The sequence below is a fragment of the Eumetopias jubatus genome, unplaced genomic scaffold (genome assembly GCF_037043125.1).
Source record: "Eumetopias jubatus isolate StellerSeaLion01/CBP00866 unplaced genomic scaffold, mEumJub1_p1.0 scaffold_6, whole genome shotgun sequence".
NCBI lineage: Eukaryota > Metazoa > Chordata > Mammalia > Carnivora > Otariidae > Eumetopias > Eumetopias jubatus.
This window is the reverse complement of record NW_028274812.1, coordinates 70,084,202-70,100,349: the sequence shown is the minus strand read 5'-3', so window position 1 is coordinate 70,100,349 and position 16,148 is coordinate 70,084,202. Positions and strand designations below refer to the sequence as shown.

Below are 16,148 nucleotides of genomic sequence, written 5' to 3'. Positions count from 1 at the left end.
TATTTATTTCCATTCAATTGGTTAAAACAGAGATTTATAGGGGCACCTGGCTGGCTCAGTCAGTAGAGCATGTGACTCTCGATCTCGGGGTTGTGAGTTCAACCCCCTACACAGAAATTACTTTAAAAAATAAAATCTTAAATAAATAAAAAACAGAGATTATATATATGAGCAGGTATATATGTGTTTCTTGTAACTACTTCTCCAAAAAGGGGAAAAAGCGCACCAGGTATATTTCAGTACTTGTGTCCTTGCTGCTCGTGTAGAATCTTGCAGTCCTGGGCCTGTATTATCAGCTGTGAGAGCAATTCTGACAACCATCCCCATGCTGGACCTGGCTGCCCAGTCAGCAATGTTGACTTGAGGATGCAGGGGTCAATTTTACCAAGAATGATGTTAACCTTATTTAGGGGTGTTAGATTTTTAAAACTAGAATATTTGTTTATTTAGCACAGTAACTGTTCAAGCTATAGAACAACTGTTAAAGGACAGGGCATTTGTCAGGGGTGTTTGCCTGGGATTTCAAATTAAGCTCAGAACATTTGCTTGGCAAATACCAAGTCACAGGGGACTGGGGTCACCTTAAGGGCCAGCTCCAACTCAGTGTCACTAAAACCTGGGGGGGAGTCACCCTCCTTCTTGAAGCCTCGGAACCATCTGAGCAATGGTGATGTGACTGAGTGGGTGTGACATTAAGGTAGGGGAGAGAGTTGATGGCAAATAGCTATTCATCAAATGCTTACGGAGTAGGGATTGTCAGACCTGAGTATGTAGAAGAATTACTGGGAGACCTTGTTCAAAATGTAGGTTCCGGTCCTTTCTCAGAGATTCTGATTCTATACATGTAGACGAGACACAGGAGTCTTCATTTTTAACAATTTCCCCCAGAGATTCCATTGCAAAGATCCCTTGGGCCTCCTTTAGAGAAACCCTGTTATAGAACGTGGTTTCCCTATGTAGGTAGGCAGAAAAAGCACCCACACACCAGGACCATCCACCCCAGAACATGGTTCTAACAAAACTGAAGGTAGGTTGTTTGCATGGGCACTCGTGGGGCCCTGGAAACAGTTTTGCCACATAGGGTCTTAATAATGGCATTTTACCTGTGAATCAATAACCCGGTGTTTCCAAGTTATCATGCCACCGGGGGGTTAGAACCAATTTGAAATGAATGGTTTCATCTGGTAGAAATTACTTGTATTTTCGGGTGTCCGAAGGACACACTTGAGATGTTCCTTACCTAGAGGGACTCTGGCGGGCACCGCTCTGCGATCGATCCAGAAGGACACCCAGGACAACATGACCATCAGGGTGGCAGGGAAGTAGGTCTGGAGCAAGAAGAAGAAGATGTGGCGTCGCAGCGTGAAGTTAATGTACAGACGGTTGTACCAGCCTGGCGGACACAGGAAGAAAAGATCACACACACCGTAGCTACTCAGCTCTTGCACACAACCCATTCTATGCAGGGACTCATAAACGCCTTAGACACTTCACTGGAAACTTGCCATACCTTTACAGAGTGGAAGTGAGAAAAACCACGGGATAGAGTGATTATATGATAACCTACACCACCTGGGTGAGTCCCTCTCACGACATCTTTGGCCCCTGTCCTGTACGTAAAGGAAGCCCCTTGACAGGTTTATTTAAGACTCTCGTTACTCATCGTTTGGGGCAGAGCCCAGCAATGTCACCATCACTTGGCTGCTTGTTGGAAATGCAGACTCTCAGCCCCACCCCAGATCTACTGCATCATAATCTCCTTTTTTAACAATACTCTCCACATGATTTATATGCATGATAAAGTTTGAGAAACACTTATTTAAACAAGCCCCTTTAGATTTCTTTATGGAGGACAGTGATTTAAAGTTAAAATACCAAGCTAACCCAAACATTGCATTTAGGAACAGCGAACCATCACAGATTCAGCTGTGCTTTAGCTCTACCTTTGCGTTCTCTACAAGGAGCAAATACGCATGGAGGCATTCAAAGGAACAGGAGAACATGGAAGGAAAAGGAAAAAGCAGGATAAACCAGGTATGACGAGGACTGAACATGAAATGGAGACTTGGCAACACTAACTTGAAAACCTGGCATCCTGGACAATTATAATGCAGTGGTTATCATTGTAAAGCAGTCACAGAGAGAGACTGTGCAAGTGCTATAGACTGAATGTGTTCCGCCCCCAAATCTGTATGCTGAAACGTAATCCTCTATGTGATGGTATTTGGAAGTGGGGCCTTCAGAAGTGATTACATCATGAGTGGGATTAGTGCCCCTCTAAAAGAGACCCCAGATCGCTCCCTTGCGCCTTCCCCCATGTGAGGACACAGTGAGAAGGTGGCTGTCTATGAGCTAGGAAGCAGGCTCTCATCGGACACTGACTCTGCCAGCACCTTGATCTTGGACTTCCCAGCCTCCAGGACTATGAGAAGTAAATTTCTGTTGTTTAGAAGCCACCTGGTCTACGGTATTTTGTGATAGCAGCCCAAACAGACTAAGACAAGAGGAAGTATCAGAATGCTAAGGATGAAGTGGGGGTCCCCCGAAAACCAAGACTCCTGTGATGTGTATAGAAGATGAGATATGCTGGATTGCCATGGTAGGCTGGGAGTAAAAGAGTACGCGCTGCTACAGATTAGAAGACTTAAAAGGTTGCACTTCCTGTGCAGTCATGCAGTGTTTTGGCAATAGAAACTACATAAAGAGGGGCGCCTGGGTGGCTCAGTTGGCCATGCATCTGACTCTTGATCTCAGCTCAGGTCTTGATCTCAGGGTCGTGAATTCAAGCCCTGTGTTGGGCTCCATGCTGGGCATGGAGCTACGGAAGGAAGGAAGGAAGGAAGGAAGGAAGGAAGGAAGGAAGGAAGGAAGGAAGGAAGGAAGGAAGGAAGGAAGGAAAGAAGGAAGAAACTACATAAAGATTTGAATAATATCACCCTGAAGGGTGATTAGTGAAGACTGAGGTAGGGGGTGGAGAGAGCTGTCACCGCAGCTACCAGAAGGAAGAGCGCAGGCAGGCCTCCAGGCAAGGAGGGATGGCAAGCCCATTCCCACCTGAGCCCGGAAGCTCACAAGATCATAAAGAGGGCCTGTGCAAGCAGTAGTTAAGAGAGAATTTGTTCCAGGAAAAAGAAAAAGAGAGGGAGAGGTTAGTTGAGTAGAACAGAGAGAATGGAAATCAACAGAGCTAAAACTGAACTGTTTCTTGCCTACAGAGGACGGGGTTCTGGGAATCCTACTGGGGGAAAGATGTTAGCTGCTAAACTGGCAAAATGATTGGCTCAAACAAACCTCCTCACCTAGCTTATGTTTGAGTCCTTATTAATATTTTCTAGCTTATCACTTCGGATGCTTTGGTGGTATGCAAAAATCACCTCTCCCCCGGTGCATGCCACCCCCTAGACCCGATTTAGGATTTCCACCTTTGGCTTCAAATCCAGGTGGCACAAGCTCTGCTTGACAACCAATTCACACCTTCCCTAAGACAGAGGATGACCCACCCAGCCACGCTAACCCCCACCTGTGCTGCTGTAGAAAGCCAGTTTAGTGGTGGTGTGGAATTCTTGAATGAGGAACTGGGAGAGCGAGATCCGTTCATCTGTCTTTAAGGAGTCATTGCCTTTTTTCCAGTACAGCATGAGGTCGTCCTCCGTGTAGGCATCTGAAAAGATGGGAGACAGTGTCAGGCACAGGCATGCGGCAGTGGGAAGATGAGCCTGTCTGTGGGGCTCCGTGGGAGCAGCTCCAGATCTCCCACACGAACTATTGGGATGGTGGTAAGAGAGTTTGAAAAACAAGCCACAGTCTAAACAAAGCAAAACAACATTTAAAAAAGACAACTTAATTCTCCCCAGTCTTCCAGAAGTCATCAGAGCAAAGCTCTCAAGCCTAAATGCTCCTAATTCCTGCAAAAGCGTTCACCCCACAATTCAGCCTGCCATTTATTAGGTTCACACAAATGAAATTGCTATACTTGTAGAGCAGAAATGGTGAAATTGTGGCAAAACTGCCTTACAAGCCTAGGCTGATTTAGCCCTTTCTTTTCTCCTTCCAAAGTGTAGTAATGCATCCATTGATGCCGAATATCTTTAAATACTCGCAAGGTAATAAGGGCTGCATTCGAGCGAGAAAGGACCCATAAAGTGATGGCCGCAGACCACAAGTCCCTTCTCTGCAGGCTTCCAGTTGTTCCTACCCAGGGTAAAATCACAGTGAGTCCCCCAGAAGGACCACGCCCTCTGGCACTGCCACATCCTGACCCTTGCCTACTTTAGGTGAGCACACACATTGACTCCAGTTGAGCAAACCTACCTACAGCCTGGACAGAACTGAGGTAAAACCTAACAGTGGCCAGTCCAGTCTGCTCACGTGTTAAACAGTTCTTTCTGGAGCTCCCTGATGCCCTATTTCATGCCTCTGTTTTATTCTATGTCTTAACCTTGACCTGCGTGATGGTTGGTTTCATGTATCCACTTGGCTAGGCTGGAGTACCCAGTTAATCAATCAAACACTAAATCAGATGTTGCTCTGAAGATGCTTGGTGGACGGGATGCCTACAACCAGTTCACTTGAAGTAAAGGAGATGATCCAGGATAATGTGGGTAGGCCTGATCCAATCAGTTGAAAAGCCTTAAGAACAGACCTGAGGTTTCCCCAAGAAGAAGAAATTCTGCCCGTGGAGGGCAGGCTCAGGTCCCACCTGGGGGTTCCCAGCTGCCCTTCCCACCAGCCTGCCCTGCAGATGGCAGACTTACCTCACCAGCCCCCACGCTCATGCAAGCCAATTCCTTGCACTCATTATCTCTTACTATGTGTCTCCAATATTCTGCTTCTCTGTGCATCCTACCTGATGCAACCTGGAAGACGCTCCATTCCCAATGGAGCTGCCTGGGTGTACGAGGGAAAGTAGGGTACTGGAGCCAATGAGTTAAGTCCTTAGTGCTATGTCCTCAGGCAAGTTACATCCTTCCATGTATAATGGAGATAACAGTAACCTTCTTCCAGGATCTGGTGAGGATGAAATAAATGACAGCAGGTGGAAAGCTACTATGCTGTTGGTCCTGGGATTTGTTACTCCCTTTTCCCACAATCAGTGCCCTATGGAGCTGTCCATTTGACCCTTGTGTCAACATCCCTGCCCTCCTCGGCCCCAGATGGCTGGGGCCAGGGGATCCCTGACTCATTGCCACAAATGCAGGCAGGCTTACAAAGGTGCACTGTGTCAAAGAGATTCTTCACTAGGGCCTGGTCACCAGCCAGGAAGGGCCAGTGGGTGTGTGCTGGTATTCACTCGGAGGAGTGGACCAGCAGGAGTTATGGGGGAGTCCGGACTGTGCCCACCAGAGGAAGCATTTGGGCAAAGATTGAAAAAGAGAGCAGTTGTGTAGAGAGCTGGAGATGCAAGTGAGTAGTCCTTGATGCTGCCTCAGTCTTGTTCTTCCTGGGGCTGGCTCTTAACCTGTGCAGGGCGTCCATGTGTGCAAGTGTCCTGAGGCCCCTCAGTTGTGCCTGAGGCTCTCAAGCACCACCTGTGTTCTTACCTTGGCAGTTCCCTCGGGCAATTGTTACCAAACTTGTTTTTGCCAAGCAATCTTTTCTTCAACAGAAATCTTATTCAGAGGAACAATAAAAGAGATCAAAAATGAGCTCACACATTGGACAGCGGGTAGAAATAGCTGCACAAGGAGACCCACGTTTGCTGAGCCCTCTACCCCCCTCCCCAGCAGTTGCCCGAGTTCCTGCAGAACCAAGTTGAAAACCATTGCCATAGCGCATTTAAAAGGGTCAATTATGGGAACAGAGGTTTTAGTTTCAAATTTGTTCCTAATTTTCAAAATTACCCTGCACTTGGCTTTAATCTAAAAAAAAAAAAGAAAAAGTCACTTGAAATCACTTGAAAAAATCACTAGCCATGAATAAGGAGCACATGCTGTTCCTGCTACTGAGAGTTAGCGGTGTTGGGAATTACTCGCCATCTGTGTGCTGATGATGTCCCGGACAGTCTACTCACAGCTTTCAATTTCAAGGGAGCACGTTTGTGTGTCCAGGGGAAATCGGCTGAAGTCCATGTTGCACATTGCAGTCACTGTAACCCTAGAAACAAAAAAACAAAATAAAAATTTTCAGAGGCTGCAAAATACAATTGCAAAATGATAAACAGAAAAAGGCTCTGCTTCCTTCCAATATAACTGCCTCCTTATAATTAATAAGCCAAGTGTCAAGATTTAGATAAGTAGCTTATGGATGATAGTCGTTGTAGTACTCTGGGTTTGATGTTTAACTCCAGAGTGTCTCTACCAAGTTCTATCAGATTCAAGCATATTAACGAAGCAATGGTCTCAATCGATATAAAAATGGGAAATAAAAACTCGTATGATATTATTTCTTAAAAGAGACCATAGGACCATATATTGTTCTCTGGTTTTAGATAAATTCAATTTTTTTCTGTTCTTTTATTGATTTTACCCATATTCAATATTTGTATACAACATATCAGAAATAATATTAATGAAACCCTTCTGCCAGTGGCCAAATTGGGCACTTTTTTTAAACGATATTGAGATATTTATATTGATAATAATATCTCCTAGTGGGCATCGGTGTTTTTAGTGGATAATTCCATGGAGATCATAGGATAATGAAAAGACACTGAAAACTTTTTTGTACCAGCATGCAAGCACTTGCTGGCCTCTGATGGTTTTGTTGCAGAGTTTACACAGGAAAATGGGCTTCTGCATCAAAGAATAAACAAACACAGATCATGAGTCACAGACGAAAGATCTCCCGGGGAATCTCATGGCAGGACACGAATAACAGTTATTGGCTGATACTGAGCAAACTATTTTTCCTTCAACCACAAAAAAAAAAAAAAATTGCGATGTGTAAGTTGTAGAAACTGTCTGGATGATTCATGGCCAAAAGGAAAAAAAAAATCACTTTTAATTGAAACGGAAATTTCAAGGGAAAGAGCTTTCTTGAAACTGAATTATCCAAATATCTGCTTTATTTTCCCCATTCCAGTTGAGTCTGGCATAGTTGTATTCTGAAAAGGCTTGTTTATTGCTGGCAGCTGGGTAGCCTTGTCTCCCCTGGAAATCCTGATAAACAGGGTGGATTGAGTGGGGAGGATTCAGGATGGCAGCTGGACCCCTAATAGGTGGGCCTCCGTTTCTACTATGCCTAATGGCACCCCCAGCAAGAAAGAAACTAGAACCGAAGTTTGGTGACTTAGAGCTAATGAAATCTCAAATGCAGGAAGTTTATGCTATCAGCAAAAGGACTGAGTATCTCTTCTCTTTGTCTCAGAAACAGATATTTTTAGAATCACAGATATCAGACTGGTTCTTTGCACACTGACTTGATGTTTTTCCAACATGTAACTCACACACCACACATTAAACAAGCACAGTTTGTGGTTTAATCCGTACTATGTTTATTTTTGTTTCCCCATGTCTCTTTAAATTGATTTATTGGGGTGCATCTGGATGGCTCAGTCGGTTAAGCGTCCGACTCGTGATTTTGGCTTAGGTCATGATCTCAGGGTAGTGAGATCAAGCCCCACATTGGGCTCTGCACTGGGTATGGAGCCTGGTTAAGAGCCTTGGGAGAGAGTTGTGGGCATGCCATAAACCTGACAAATCTTTTCCTCTGCCCACAATCAAGGCGTCTTTTTTTTCACTTAAATCAAACAAACCTATGATTTCATTTGCAATGAAAAATCAAAGCATCTGTTTCTAGCCACAAGGAGGCTCATCGACAACTTTGATTCTGAACACACAGGAGGTTTTCCTCTTCCTTGTTTTTGATGTAGTGCCTCTGTGATCACATCCAGCAGTGTGCTGGACTACATCTGGCTCAGGAAAGCTGCCTGCTAGATTTTCAGGAAGTCTATAAGCTGGCTGTTCAACAGAGCCATTATTTTTTTTAAAAAGAGTTTATTTTTAGCAATGTCTACACCCAGCATGGGGCTTGAACCCACAATCCCGTGATCAAGAGTCATATGCTTTACTGACGGAACCAGCCAGGCGCCCCTAAATATAGCCATTATTAAAAATTAAATTATATAAACTCAAGTAACTTATATTTAAAACAAGCTAGTAAAACTCAAAACTCATCACTTCTTATTTTTCTATTATTGATACGCCTGAGGTTACATCTATAATGTTTACTTGGTGGAAAATACTAACAGTGTGCTACTATGCATTCTTCCCAACTCTGCATTGAGTGACAACAGGTTGGTAGTTTGAAGTCAGCTGTGATGAGAGTATTTACACTACAGAAATCAGCAAATGCTACAAATATGGGCTTGATTTATTGTTTTGTAGATTGTCTAGAATTAAAAAAGCACATTAAACCTAAAAGTGTGTTATATCTTTTTGCCATTATATATAAATAGCATAAAAAATTAAGGATACAGTCTTCCAACATTTAAAAGCTATTATCCAATTCAGCAAGGAAGCTGCTATGTCTTTGATGAATGAATGAAGTTCCTACATAGTCCTTGGCTGTTTCATTTTTGTCTTACTAAAATAAACAAAAATAGGGGCACCTGGCTGGCTCAGTTGGTACAGCATTCAACTCTTGATCTCAGGGTTGTGAGTTAGAGCCCCATGTTGGGTGTAAAGATTACTTTAAAAAAATAATAAAGCAAACAAAAATATCAACAATCATTTATCAGATCTACACTCATTTGTAAATCACATAATCACAAAAATGTTTACAAACATTTATTCATAGTGTGATTTTATAGAATTATTGTTGGTGATAGAATTATAAAAAACAATAGGTTATATGTCAATTATATCTCAATAAAACTGGGAAAAATGGGATTTTATAAGAAATAGGAAATCGTACTGAAGTTGTAAGTGTATGGATTTATAACAAAAAGTATTACATATATTGTTTCACTTATAAGTCATGTACTCTACATCCTTTGTATCAGCCATGTTTATAATAAGCTTACATACACATATGTATGCATACGTTCACCCCAGACAACCAGTAGTTAAATATTTACCAGCATACCAGTGGTCACATGCATTACGGTCTGGTCTTATGTGTCCCTGGTGGTGCCATCAGGTTGTGCTGTTTTGTGGGTGGTTTTTTAGCTTTAGGATGCCTTGACAGCCTGCCTCAGATGTGAGGACTCCAGGGAAAACCAACCCAACATGGCTAGGGGAAGGGACTGCACCTCCTTGACCCTCCTGAGCACTTCTATGGGGGGGAGTCATTTCAAGCTGTGGAAAGGAAAACCCCATACCTCAACTCTGAGCCTAGCAACTAATTGCTTTAGGTCCCAAGCCAGGGTGTGTATTGAGGGATCATCATAAATATTCCTTTGGAGGGTGGGGGCAGAAATTCAGCTTCGACATTGCCATCTTTGACCCAAAAGATACACTGTGCCACTGTCCAGGCATCCTGTACTTAGACACTGGTGTATGGATTCGTCTTTACCGAAACAAAGTCTTTAAAACTGAAATGAACCAGGGCGCCTGGGTGGCTCAGTTGGTTAAGCGTCTGCCTTCAGCTCAGGTCATGATCCCAGGGTCCTGGGATTGAGCCTGCATCGGGCTCCCTGCTCAGGGGGGGGAGTCTGCTTCTCCCTCTCCCTGCCCTCCACCTGAGCTCTCTCTCGCCATCTCCCTCTCTCTCTTCCTTGAATAAATAAATAAAATCTTAAAAAAAGAAAAAACAACTGAAATGCACCATGAGCCCAGCACAGGAGGAGTAAATCAGCAAGCAGAGCCCCTTCTCCATGAAGGCCTGCGGCTCATCTGCACACGTCCGTGCCCCACCCTCCCCGGGGAAGGTGGGGCACCATGAGTTTCTAAAGCTGGCTGAGCAGTGAAAACCAGGCTGTGGCGCCTGTGTTTAAGGAAAGCTTCTCCAGGTCAGTGATTAATGAGCGCTTGAACATTTCTAAGGCATCTGTGCTCATAAGAAAAAAGGATTGTGTTCTTCATATTTAAAAGTGATGCTCAGAATACCATTGAAAGTCACAAAGCAACCCGGGATTTCCAGTTTTTCGGTAGGACACTGTGGTGAGAAAGGATACCAAACATGCCTGTGGCTGGTCAGGTCAGCTAAGAGAACTTCTTTTAGCCCAAGTTCTAAAATATACCTGAAAGATGGGAATTGAGACATCTAAGGAGGCAAGTCTTTCAGAAGAATACATTATCTATTTCGCTGAATCCCACTAGAGTCTACACAAAGAAAACCAAATAAAACTTGGATTAAAGTTTTTAAATTAAAACATAACCTACAGGATAAGGCCTAAATCAAAAGTATCAGCTGGAGAACTTCCCACAAATGTGTTTTTGAGACTAAATAATTCCTTACAATTTTTTTCTCGTGTGTAAAATTGGTCTCCCTTGACGTTGAAAAGGTGGCGCCTCCTGAGAGGTTAGAAGCTGGCTATTGAAAGCCAAAAAGCAAAACTGCAGTTGTGGTTAATGATCTGCCTTTCCGCCCCTGCTTCAGGAGTCGGAGGACCTCCAGGTTAAGAGGCAGAGTGCGGGCGCAGGGGGGCTGCCAGGGCCTCACCGGAGGCTGTAGAGCACCTTCCCGTCGGGCTGGACCCGCAGCATGACGTTGTCCGTGGTGGTGTCGTGGATGAAGGAGCGCTTGGAGTGCACAAAAAACATGTCAGGGACCCAGATCTTCTTCACTAGCCGGCCGTCAAACGTCATGCTGAGGTTGTTGGTGCTCGGGAAGGACAGCCTCTCGTCCTTCCAGTAGTGCCTCAGGTAGAGGGTCATCGTGAAGTCCTGGAGGGGAGGGCGAGAGAGGGGAACCCCACACACTGAACCTACTGGGTGTCTGCAGGACGCGGGGCGCCCCATGGAGCCATCACCCGGCTGGGAATGAAACCGCAGAGTCGAGGTCTTCACATGGTCCCTGGGGTTTGCTGCAGTAGGAGGAGGACTGCAGGGGAGGGACTCAGCCAGAGACTTCTAGCAGAACCCCGTTTCCGCGGCCCATCCCCCGGCATCTGCCCCCACACTGACAAGGTGCTGCTGCCAGCACTGCTGAACCTCAACGAGCTGGGGGGACGGGGTGGGTGGGAAGGGCTAGATAAGCACCCCGGCTCCTTGGCCCCTCAGCTGGGATAACCCCGAGTGTGTTCTTTGCTGACTCTCGGAGTTCCCCCAATGGGACTGAGATTCACAGTAGTAACTGGTTTGAAGGCACGGGCCTTTTCGCTTTCTCCCCATCCCTGTCTCACCTCCCCCCACTCTTCTCATGTTTCCAGGGATCACCTCCCAAATAAACTTCTTGTGCTAGAATGTTTCTCTCAAGTCTGCTTTTTGGAGAACCCAAACTAAGATAAGGCTGTAAACAAGTCCTGTAAGTTGAGGAGTTGTAGAACTTTCCATTTTCCCACCTAAACCCACTGAAAAGGGGAAAAAGGGACCCCTTTCAGCAGTTCGGCATTTCCACAGCCAGATACAGGATCTCCAGCTGTAGAACATCTGGTCGTTGACAGCTGCAACCTTCAACCCTACTGTTTCTGTTGGAGAGCCTTTGCCTAGAGAGCACATGCCCGTGGCAAGAGCCTAGGCACTGGAGGGAGATCAACTTTGCCATCCAGCTCTGTCTCATACCAGTTGGGTGGCTTTTGGCAAGTGTCTTAACCTTCCTGAGCCACCTATAAAATGAGTATGGGCATTGCCATGGCCCAGGGAGTTGTAAGACCTAGTGAATTCGGGTGTGTGGACATCCTGGCCCAACACAGGCCCCGTGTGAATCCACCTGCCCACAGCCCCAGCAACAGAAGCGCTTACCATGTCGACCTCTGAGATACTGTCCAAGCTCTCCACCTGTACATCCACACCGACAGGAATGGCCGGACCTGCAAATGGGGCGTGGCAAGAACATTTATTCTTTTTACTTGAATTTTTACTACAGGCATGAGGAGCATTCCCCCTGGAACCCGTTTCCTCAGCTTCCTGCCAGATTTGAAGGTTTGGCATCCCCACATGTCAAGCTGAAGTGAAGACAGAAATCAAAGGGTTGAATCATGGGCTGGCTCCCTGGAATATTCCAACAAAGGTTGCTATTGTTTTTTTTTTGTTTTTTTTTTTAAGCTTTTGTCTGAATCATTCAGGTGATTCTGAAACGATGAGGTTCCATGAAGCTTTCTTCTTTGGTTACACATGCTCATTGAAAGGTACAGTGAAAACCTAGCTCAAAGCTGGGTCTAATCTAAGGAGTTACTCCCTAGCATGAGGTCGTCTACTTTATTCTTTATATTTGCCTCCTGATTTTGTCATGGAAGCCAATGTCTCTGTCTGGCCATGAGAAAGGCACCGCTTGGTAAATAAGCACCCAGAACCAAAGCCACATTCAGGTCGTTTGCCAAGCCCACCGATCTGCATCTTTGCCACATGATGGAGTCGCTTCCAAGGTGGACATGATGCACCAGGGTGGCCTTGGAACATTAGAATTTTTTTTTTTTTGGCATTTCTAGGCCATGAAAATGTAATATTCATCAAGAGAAGGAAAGCATATAAAGGGAATAGATTGCTGCCCCTTTCCCTCCCTGGACTGGGGCAGGCTTGGAGCACACTTGGATTATCATGGATGGAGGTAGGTTTAGATCCAACAGCGGCAGGTTATGGATTGGATAGAGACCCCCTTCTAGAACCTGTTTATTCTTTGGGTGAAGGTGGCTGGGAGAAATAAAAAAATGAGAACGATTTCTGAAATAAATATTTTATTCCAGGAAGAAACCTATATGGATGAAAACCCTATTTGACACTGAAGGGGTTGAAATCCACCAGCTGCAGGCTAAGCTTCAAAGGGCTGTGACAGCCCTCTGCACTAGATCATTATTTTCTCAAGCTATTTTCATTTAATTAAATCCAGCAGACCACACTCTGCCCTTGGATTGACACCACAGTCCCATCTGCCCGCTCCCAGATGAGCACGAATTTAGTCAAAGATTGTTATTTCTGAGCATTTTCAGGAGGCAGCTTTGGGCTGCAGCTGCCTGGTCTTCCCCTGGCCTGGCCCACAGCCAGCTGGCCTCACCGGTCCCCAGCCTTCCTGACAGAGCAGCGGCCGGAGGACAGCTCAGCTAGCTAGACTGGGAATGTGCTTAGCAGAGCCCACGGTAGGGCTGGGCAGCGGGGATGCTCAGAAGATGCTGTGGGCTCCGTCTTGGCCCCCAAGCACAACGGAGGCAGACCTGATTGGGGGAGAGCAAAGCAGGGTGGTCCCTTGGTTTGACTTCTACCCGTGGACAGGTGGACAGACCCCACCATGAGCGCATGTCTCATACCTCCGAAGCCAGGCCTCATGCTGAAATCATGGTCGTCTATCCTCAGAAGCTGCTCTGACTTGGTCAGTGGCGATTTGGTGATATCAGGGCTTCGCTTCAGAATTGGGCTGCCAAGGGGGGAGAAACAGGTTCATCACAGATTCCAATCAAGACAGATAAAAAAATTTTTGCAGTCAGATTTGATCATGACAGGTTCGATGGGATGTGTTATTTCTTCTTTTAAGCTATTGGATACTCTCTCTTCCTCTCTCCAGCTTTCTGGATAAATGAGCTGACCCAGAAGGTCCAAGACTGTGGTTTAGAATCATAACTGAGGAACTTTAAAAATACCAATGCCTAGGCCCCTCCTCAGAGATTTGGATTTGGGTGCTCTGGGAATGGGGCCTGGCAATTGGTATTTTTAAAAGCTTCCCAGATGATTTTATTTTTTATTTATTTTTTTAAGGATTTTTATTTATTTATTTGAGAGAGAAAGAGGTAGCGAGAGAGAGTATGAGCCGGGGGTCGGGGGAGATGGAGAAGCAGGCTCCCCGACAAGCAGGGAGCCTGCTGTGGGACTCGATCCCAGGATCCTGGGATCATAACCTGAGCCAAAGGCAGATGTTTAACCGACTGAGCCACCCGCGTGCCCAAAAACTTCCCGGATGATTTTATTTTATTAATTTTAAAGATTTTATTCATTTATTTGTCAGAGAGAGAGAGAGAGAGAGCACAAGCAGGGGGAGCGGCAGGTAGAGGGAGAAGCAGACTCCCCACTGAGCAGGGACCCCGATGCAGGACTCGATTCCAGGACCCTGGGATCATGACCTGAGCTGAAGGCAGACAATTAACCGACTGAACCACGCAGGTGTTCCTTCCCGGATGATTTTAATGTGTAGCTGAGGCCGAGAACTGCTGGTCCTGGTCTTATTAAGAAGTCTAAACTCCCCCAAAGCATTTTGGCCATTCTGGGAGAGTTTGAGCTGGAGGGGAGAGGCAGTGGGTGTGGGCAGAACTTGGTACCCTTGACCTCTATTGGCTCATTCTGCCCTTGGAAATGCCCACCATCCTTGTTCCATAGGAGGCAGCCTCTTGTTCTTCCCTTGCTGAATTACACCAATGGCCGTTTTTATTTATTTTTTATTTTTTCTGAATAGGTAATCTATTTACAACGTTGGACAATTTTAGAAAAGGAAATGCAGTGAAAAGTTGACATCCTATATGTTTCCATCTTTCCCATTCTCCCATCCACAGGTTCCTCTCTGAATGATTTCTTGTCTCTGTCCGGAGTTTCTTATAGGTACAAGGAAATACAAATATATGTTCTTAGTTCTCCCCTTTTTAAAATCAAAGTTAACATATTATATAAACTCTCCTGCTTTTTCTTCTTTTATTTAAATGTACTTTGGATTTTTTCCATATCTAAATATCTCAAGCCTCTTATTCTGCTTTACACTGTGTAGTGTTCCAGTACATGGATGCACCATAATTCATGTGACCATCCTCTATTGGTGGATATTTGGGTTGTTTCTAGTCTCCTGCTATTACAAACAAGGCTTCAATGGCCTTGAACGGTCTTCATTCACCCATCAGCACCATCTCTAGAATCCACAGAAATCAGTGACTACCTTCCCAGCTCCTCCTTATGCTAACACGAGCCGTGTGTTCTCTTCAGGCTACCACCACACCCACCTCCTCTCCCCTGGAGGCAGTGGTTCCCAAACTTTGGCATGCATCAGCATCTCCTGGTGGGTTTGTTCAAACCTAGGTTCCCAAACCTCCCCTTTCCTCTGATGTTTCTGATTCAGTAGGTCTGGGCTGAGGCTCAATTATCTGCACCTCTAAGACATTCCCAGATGCTACCAATGCCACTGGTCTGGAGACAACACTATGAGAGTCATTGCCCTGGTTCATGTTATCCTCACTACGCATGGTTTCCTCCTTTATAATGACCTCAGTCCACCTTTAAGTCCTTTGCTATCTTCTTTCTTGAAGAAACCTTTCATCATTGTGCAGGGAAACAGTGGCTGAGAGACAGAGAAACTCTGACATTGCCTACTCAGTGCGTTTAGGCAACGTGTTCCCTGAGACTCGGTTTCCTCAACCACTAGAAGGTAAAGTTCTGTGACCTGACAAGGGGTGTGAGGAGTAAATGAGATAATGTGTGTGGAAGTACTCTTCAGACTCTAAAGGGTACACAAACGGAAGGAGCCACTGTCATTACTGATCTGACAAGGAAGTTTCCTTCTGAGGTAAGGAAGTGACTGCAAAGGAAGCAGTCCAGGGGAAGAATCAGAACTGTGAACCAGGACCCTGCTATGCTGCTTATGGGTGTAAGGGAGGAAGACGCGGGGGACCTGGAGAGGAGGAAAACCGGTCCCTGGTAGCCTCCCTCATCCTCTCCCACCCAGCTGGAGCTGGGAGCCCCATCATCTTTTCCTTTCCAGTTCTCCCTTCCTCTGGTCTCCCACCTTCTGCCTCATGCCCCTTGGCTGGGGGAGTGGGCATTGCTGCTGAAAGTCACCACAGTTGAGGTGTGGGGAAGAGACATCTTTAGAATGGTGCGCGTGTGTTTGTGGCCATGCCCGGCTTACCTGTTGGCATCTTTGTGTACTTCTGGTCGTCATCTGTCTACGATGAACATTAAAAACAAAGGCGTGCTAGAGACAGCCTAGGTACTCAAATCAACAGAGCACCCCTCACCCTTCAGATCTACTTCCAATATAGTCAGAATAAAATGTGAAAGAAAAAAAAAACAAAACTATGAAGCTTCAATGCGTTGATTTAGCCTTTTGATGAGCGTTTTCCCAGTACCCACAGGAGCAGGGATTTGGAGAATTAATTACTTAGAACAACTGGTCTGAGGAGGTCTGCCTTAAAATATCTG

The 16,148-nt window shown here is 45.5% G+C and overlaps 1 protein-coding gene across 3 annotated transcripts in view; it reads right to left on the bottom strand.

Annotated features, from left to right (window-relative positions):
* Positions 1-16,148, bottom strand: part of GABRR1 (gamma-aminobutyric acid type A receptor subunit rho1) — a 30,669-nt gene that overhangs the window by 1,957 nt on the left and 12,564 nt on the right. The window contains exons 3-9 of one of the 3 annotated variants that reach the window (XM_088024282.1): positions 15,847-15,888; positions 13,283-13,389; positions 11,784-11,851; positions 10,543-10,766; positions 6,011-6,093; positions 3,521-3,661; positions 1,241-1,393 (exon numbers count right to left, since the gene is read on the bottom strand). In XM_088024282.1, the coding sequence (XP_087880408.1) occupies positions 1,241-1,393; positions 3,521-3,661; positions 6,011-6,093; positions 10,543-10,766; positions 11,784-11,851; positions 13,283-13,301 (688 nt within the window). In that variant the 5' untranslated portion in view covers positions 13,302-13,389; positions 15,847-15,888. Of the gene's footprint in view, positions 1-1,240; positions 1,394-3,520; positions 3,662-6,010; positions 6,094-10,542; positions 10,767-11,783; positions 11,852-13,282; positions 13,390-15,846; positions 15,889-16,148 lie in introns of those variants that run through there. The other 2 variants (XM_028108107.1, XM_088024283.1) reach the window with 2 other exon arrangements.